Raw genomic sequence first — 6,939 nt, 5'->3', positions numbered from 1 at the left:
AGTTGTCAACCTGATTTCTGAAAGAAAACATTAATGTACTGCATATAGGATTTTTATTTAAAAGGAGCAAAAAATGTGTTTCATGTCACTGAGAGCTTAATTTTTGGCTAGATTTCTGATTATTTTACTCACCCCAATGTTGCAAAGCTTGTTTTGAAGGGAAGAAAGTAGAGAAAGAAAAGGTGGTTTTGTTCGGAAAAATGAAAAATTTTTGAAAATTTTTCCCGTACAAAATAATTATTTCAATTCAATTTAAATCAGTCAAGGAAACTTGAAACGTATCCATGTTTGTGCTTTAAGAAGTCTAGCTTCCTATGAAATGTGAGAGGAAAGGGTTCCGTATTGATACTAAAGATTCTGGAAACCTGATTATAACAAGAGATCCACTCCTAAATGAGGCCAATCTTGGAATCAGTTCCATTTAGAAACCATTATGTGCTTGGCAGTGGAGATAAGATGAAGGTCCTTCTCTCTTGAAGTTTAGGTGTAAAAGTGTAACAGACAATTAAAAAGAACTAAAATTAAATAGATTATGAAAAGGACTCTGAAGAAAGTAAACTGGGTGCTAGTTACAGTATTTCAAGAACATTACTTAACATGCTGACTTTAACATTCTAAGTATCTTCTCCATATGTGCACACAAGGTATTCCTCTGAAAAGTGACACTGTAGTTTTTTCTAGATTAATGGCTCTGTTGGGACAAGTTGGGATGGGTGAAGTTTTCCCATGCTAATGTAAGGGGCCATTCACTTGGTTTTAGACTCTCTTTCCCAGAATGAATTGCTCACCCGCCCCAAATCCCTCCTACAGAAGTTCTGGAGTCATCCCTGATTCAGTGGTGACCCCCTAATAATAGAGTGGTGAATGAATCATGAGACGTGAATACTGAGAGTTTGGAGGAAATGGCAACATTTTAGCATAATTGTAAGGAGTGTTCCCCTCCCGCCACCCTAACTGGTGCTCATTTTGCAGGTCAGCTAATTTTCTTGTCAGCCGTGTGGCCAAAGGGAGCAGGAATGTCTCTCAGACTTCAACTTTGAGGAGGAAGAGTTCAGTTTGCCAGAACTGGTCTAGCACTTTTGAATTTCCCAGAATGCCAGGTCCTTTTGTTTCCTTGGGACGCTCTGCATCCTTCCCTCCCCGCTCCACCCCTGGGCTGCTGGAGTTTGGGGTCACTCGGGTCTGCAGGCCAAATCCCGCCTCATTGTTTGGGGTCAGGGAGGGCAGGGCGGGGTTGCGAAGAGGGCCCGGCAGAAGGTAATTGTTGCCTTTCCAACGGGAAGGATGGCTTGCGCCCTGGCGACTCTAGGAAAAAGGCCCACTCTGGTGGCGCGGATTGGATCTCCACACGAGCCTAATAACGGTGGCGTAACTAAAGACGTCATAAATAATGGGAGGGACGTTAGGCGGGGGCGGGGCGCGCGGTTGCTAAGGTGAGACTTCGCGTGGGCGCTGGCATAGCGGTTCAGCTCAGACGCAGGTTGTGGCTCCGGCTCCTCAGTGGCCTGGGTCACTGCCCCTGGAGCCGCCGCATGTTATGTCCTGGCTGTGCCATTGGTTGTCACGGCTCTTCCTCACATGGCAAGGACGGTGGCTTCTAGTCCAGGCAGTTCAGCCTCCGGAGTGGGCCCTGGGCTCCGTCCAGGTGACCCCCAACCCCCCGCGGCTGACAGAGGCTTGGTCTTCACAGGCCTCAGACCCTCCTCCCAAATTGCCCCATGCCCTTACCCCCCTGGGAGAAGCCGTGGGCTTTAATTACTTAACGTCCTTGTCTCCAGTCCAGATGTTGGCCCTGCCTCATCAGAAGTTGACTGAGACTGGGGTTCCATACCCGGACACGGATTCGGTTGGAGAGCTGTCTACAGGGCCAGATCAGTTTGCTGTTCCACATCAGGATCTGAATAACAAGCAAACCCAACATCAAAAGCTCCCAGAGGCAGTTCCAGTGCTAGACTGGGATCAAAGTCAGCCCTTGGTTCTCCTTTCTCTACACAAAAGTAAGACTAAACAGATAGGTCTAGACGAGGCTGAAGGTCACCAGTCATTTGAAATACTTGTTCCACCTTTAGGTAGTAACAGCGCAAAACCAATGAAGTTTACTGTTTCACCCCCCAAACCTGAAGAAAGATCTAGTTCAGCATCAACGGCTTGACAAAATTATTGTTGGAACTATAGGCCAATTTCAAAACAACACTCAGGGTCTAGAACGACAGTTGCAGGGTGATTATTTAGATCCCAGTATGGATGCCATTTATCCTGAGGACAGCCTACCTAGGGATTTTTTGGGGTGCCGAGATGAACCTACAGAACCCCCTGAGGAAGCTGAAATTTCTCCATCCCAGCAGGATGGCCCAGTGCTAAGTTTGATCACTTGATTAAGGTGGTTTCTTCCATATCTCTCCATGGTAAAGTTATTTTTCCCCTTGGTAATTGATAAATAATCTGTCGGGTGATACTTTGGGAGCAGTGAAGATCCTACTTTCAAACAACTCTTCACCCAACTGTGCATCAATGATAATCTTTGTCTGAATCGATTATTACATTGATAGTTGCAAGATGACACTTTCCTATTCTATCATCCATTTTGCATTTATTAGCTGACATTATTCTATTACAGAAGTGGTCCCCCACTTCATTTTGAGTATTACCGAGAACTCATGTGTTTTTTTAAAAATTAACTATGTTATAGCTTATTATAATAATAATGTTATTCTTTGGAATGTTCCTTTTGTCTAGATTTGGCCAATGAGATCTCTGTTATTGTTTAACCACATGATGCTTTTTTATTACTAGAATAACTTCTAATATATTACTACTCACAAATGGGACCTGAGAAAGGGATTCCAGAAGGTGCGGTCTTATTCAGACTCTTCTTAGAAGTTTGCCTACTTCCTGTGTCCTCTCAACCCAAAGTGAGGCTTTTGGGTTGGAAGGAGATACTTCTGAATTAAACTACAGATCAATGTCACCCAATTGTAATCCCTATTCCCTTTTTTCTAGGCATACCATATCTACTGCCATCCTAATCCTTCTGTTGGGCACCTCTCTCCTCCTCTATATTTATTTACAACAGTCAAGAGCAGCAATTGGCCAACCGGCCCCTATTCAGTTCTCCAGTCCATATGCCCCAAGAACTCCTTTTTTAACTGGTCTGTGGTGGTCTTGGCCTACCTCTTCTACCTACTCAAGTAACTGTTTTTTTTTTTTATTTTTGGTACGTGGGCCTCTCACTGTTGTGGCCTCTCCCGTCGCGGAGCACAGGCTCCAGACGTGCAGGCTCATCGGCCATGGCTCTCGGGCCCAGCGGCTCCGTGGCATGTGGGATCTTCCTGGACCTGGGCACGAACCCACATCCCCTGCATCGGCAGGCGGACTCTCAACCGCTGCGCCACCAGGGAAGCCCTCAAGTAACTCTTTTACCAGGAATTTAATTATCTGTGTTTCCCTTTATAGGATCTTACCTAGCCGTATAGCCTGCTGCCTCTGCCAATTTAAAAATACCATTGAGGTTGTCTGTAAGACAGTCAAGCTGCATTGTGACAGTGAATGCCTGACAGAAGTCACACATTGTGGTGAGTCTCAATTGTGGGATAATAAATTTTTAATTTAATTTTATTTGTAATCAATGATGATAATTTTTTAAATTAATTTAAAATTAATGATGTAATTTCATTATTTTAATTAATTCATTCAGAGATCCAGCTCCCTAACTTTCTAAGAACTACCCCCTTGGTAAGAATCAGAGTGTTGGTTACATTATTAAGCTAATTGTTGCTCAGTTACATTGTTAGCTTAATAATGTTACTGATCCACATACATAAAGGGACAAGAGAAAGGAATGGAAGCGGGAAGGGAATTAACATTAATGGCCACATATACTATGCTATGCTCTCTGCAAATGAGAACTTATTGATAGAGTGCATCACAGTTTGTAAACTGATTTTATATACATTAGGTCTCAAGTACCATTTGTCTTATAGGACAGGTGTAAATATATTTTTATTTTGTTTGTTTTTGCAATTTTATAAAGTGTGCAAGTGATGCTGTTTTATGTCCTATTTGGAGCCTGAGATTTCTGGTTCCATAACAGGAAGCTGCTACCTAGCCCTTCTAATGGATGGGAGAGCTAGTTTATTCTTAGACTGTCCAGCTCCGAACTTGCTCTGAATCTCAAGCTTTTCTATCCACAAAACACTCAGGGGCTTTCAACTATTTTGCTATACATTAGATTTATTGGCAGTAACTTGGTGACTTCCAAAATGTGCTTTCATGCCCATGTAGCTTGAATACAGGTCTCTATCACTGATCTAGAGCACATCATAAATAATAACACTTTGCTACTTATATAAAGACAATATTACTGATTTTCAACACTTTTTTTTTTTTTTGTCTGTGACACACAGCTTGTGGGATCCTAGCTCCACAACCAGGGATTGAACCCGGACCACAGTAGGGAAAGTGCCGGGTCCTAACCACTAGACCACCAGGGAACTCCCCCAAACAATTTTTTTACTAGTTGTATTACTCCCTTCTCCCCCAGAAGTGGGCAGAAAAGGCATTTTTAATTTCCTTGTACAGGTGAGGAGAAACAAGATCAGAGGTGTTAAGTGCTATGACCCTAGTGCCCCGATCTCCTCTCCCCAGTTTGGGGCTCTCTGCAAGCCCATGCTCCTCCTTTCTCATGACACTTCCCTCCTCCTTTGACCCTCAGGAAAAATACTTTTAATCCTTTTGGAAGAGAAGCCCGGCTACACAGTGGTATATATTACCTTCACACAGTCAGAAGCTTTGGATGGTTCCCCAAGTAAAGCTGGAAATATTAGAAGTAAAATGAAATGAAAGCAAAGTAGCCATCTGACAGAAGTTGCTTTTTCCCTTCTGCATTTTGGACCTCAAGTATTATTCCATTGATTTGTTGAACATTCCATGGTGGCCTAAAATTGGGCAAATCTCTTATACCCCAGATCCCTGCCCAAATTTTAGCAAAGAGCTTGGGCGGACATAGTGGGGTTTTTTTCTGTATAGAGCCTTCTGTTTTGAGGGCTGGGATATGTGGGAGCAGGGACTGAGCAAAGGACTCGGTGGGTGGGTGGAGAAGAAAATGTCCAGATGACGACCTGTTAATGGCGGTTGTTGTGGTGGTCATCTGTGATAGTAGCAAGGACACAAGCACACTAAAGAGGTGGATAGAGGAAGCCTCACACTCCTCTGCCTCTGAGGAAGGACAGGATGGGGTATATAAATTTGAGGAGTCACAGTAGATCTGCAGAGAGTCCAGCTGAGTAGGGGAATATTTGTCTTCCAGCCTTGGGGTTTCTTCAGTTCTGGCCCCTGGGAACCAGTGGAGTAATCCTGAATACAGTTAGTGTATTTCATGCTACAGAATTTTCTGAGTAGATAGCCACTTTTTCAAGAGATATCTTTTTCGCATTTTGTTGTTGTCAGTCATAGGCTTAAGTGTGTGTTTCTTTTTCTCCTAAGTGGCACTCAAACGTTGACTGATTCCTAATTTATTTGGCTGTGGACTGACTAAAAGCTCTCCCATCAGTCTTCAATGATCAAAAACAGTTATTTTTGACAGATGAAGAAACATCTATAGGGAATGCAGAAGGATCGTTGATAAAGGCGTTACAAGCTAGGAAGAAGAACAGCAGCGAGCTGACTATTGAGTCAGAGAGGGCATCCTCAGATAAAGTGCTGTCAGCTTGTCAGGCTTCATGAATGAGCAGCTGGACTTTAATAATAAAAGTGATATTATCAGTGCACTGAATTACATACTGCCTTTTATCTCAGAGGGAAATGTAGGAGATGTGGAATCAACATTATTACCATTCATTCAACGTCTTTTTTCAAATACACAAGATGGAGATATGCCACTGGGCATTTTGAAAATCAATACAAGGAGCCCTTCTGTTAAAGCTGTATCCAGCAATTCAACTAATAAAAATAAATGGAAGAAACTTCACTTTCTGGAAAATTTGTTAGATGCAGAAACTGAAGAAAAATTTGATGAGGTTAAAAAGGAAGATAAACCTGCCACGCATACGCGTTCCAACCATTTAGGTGCCATGTTTAAACTCTACATCTTTCAAAAGAAATTGGAAGCTGCCCAACCAGAGAAAGACAGCCTAGCAAAGATTGAGAGTACAGAGAAAAAGCTGCTGAGAGTGAACAGGGTCCTCAGGGGCCCAAGGGGCATACAGAAAATGCACCTCAAAGCAGTGGGAGATGAGAGCGTCAGGAGGAAACGGAATGCCCAGCAATCTGTGGCGAACACTGCCGAAGAAAGAAGGCTCAGGAGGCCATCCCCAAGAAAGCTGAAACAGCTTCTCATGGTGCAGAGGCCCAGGAAGCTGGTGGGAAAGTCGTCCAATGCAGAGTCTTCATTCATAAAGGAACCCAAGGCAGCAGGCTCCTCTTCCCTGAAACAGTACTTCAAGGGCAGGCCTTTTGCCTCCATCCGTCCAAAATCCCCATCTGAGGTTAAAAGCAAATCAAAAGACTTATCCCACACTATTTTTGTTTAAGAAGCTGTAAAGGCTAGAGTTAGAAATATTGCGTCTCCTGAACTAATCTCACCTTCTGGTGAAAAATATATCTTGCATAAAACTCAGTCTCATCGGGTCCACATAAAACCCAAAGTCAAAAGGAGTCGAAAGTTCAGATAGAAAAGTTCACTCAGTAGAATGATGCTTGCAACCTGTCCGGTCTCTGTAGCGAGGAGTCTCATAAATTCCCCTCCACGAGAGGCTGTTTCACCTTCAAGAGAAGTGCCTTCTCAGGAAAATCCTTTTCCAGCATTATTTTCTCTTTCAAACCATCCTACAGAACACACTACTTCTGAAAACAATACTGCATAAAATGTTTCTGAAGAAATTGTTTCTAGAGGAAATTCTACTCTGCCAGGAGGAAACGACCCTGGAAACACTACGCATAGGA

The 6,939-nt window shown here is 43.2% G+C and overlaps 2 protein-coding genes across 2 annotated transcripts in view; both read left to right on the top strand.

Moving 5' to 3' along the window:
* The first annotated feature begins 1,772 nt into the window (after nt 1-1,772).
* Nucleotides 1,773-6,939, top strand: part of LOC101272219 (leucine-rich repeat-containing protein 37A3-like) — a 31,308-nt gene continuing 26,141 nt past the window's right edge. The window contains 2 exon segments of the mRNA XM_049709507.1: nt 1,773-2,069; nt 6,064-6,489. Of these exon segments, the coding sequence (XP_049565464.1) occupies nt 1,784-2,069; nt 6,064-6,489 (712 nt within the window). The 5' untranslated portion in view covers nt 1,773-1,783.
* LOC117199237 (leucine-rich repeat-containing protein 37A-like) lies at nt 5,648-6,552 on the top strand. The gene has a single exon (XM_033418131.2). The coding sequence runs from the start codon at nt 5,718-5,720 to the stop codon at nt 6,525-6,527; it is 810 nt and encodes a 269-aa protein (XP_033274022.2). The 5' UTR covers nt 5,648-5,717; the 3' UTR covers nt 6,528-6,552.

Source organism: Orcinus orca, chromosome 1 (assembly GCF_937001465.1).
Source record: "Orcinus orca chromosome 1, mOrcOrc1.1, whole genome shotgun sequence".
In the NCBI taxonomy this organism is placed as follows: Eukaryota; Metazoa; Chordata; class Mammalia; order Artiodactyla; family Delphinidae; genus Orcinus; species Orcinus orca.
This window is presented reverse-complemented; position numbering and strand designations above follow the sequence as displayed.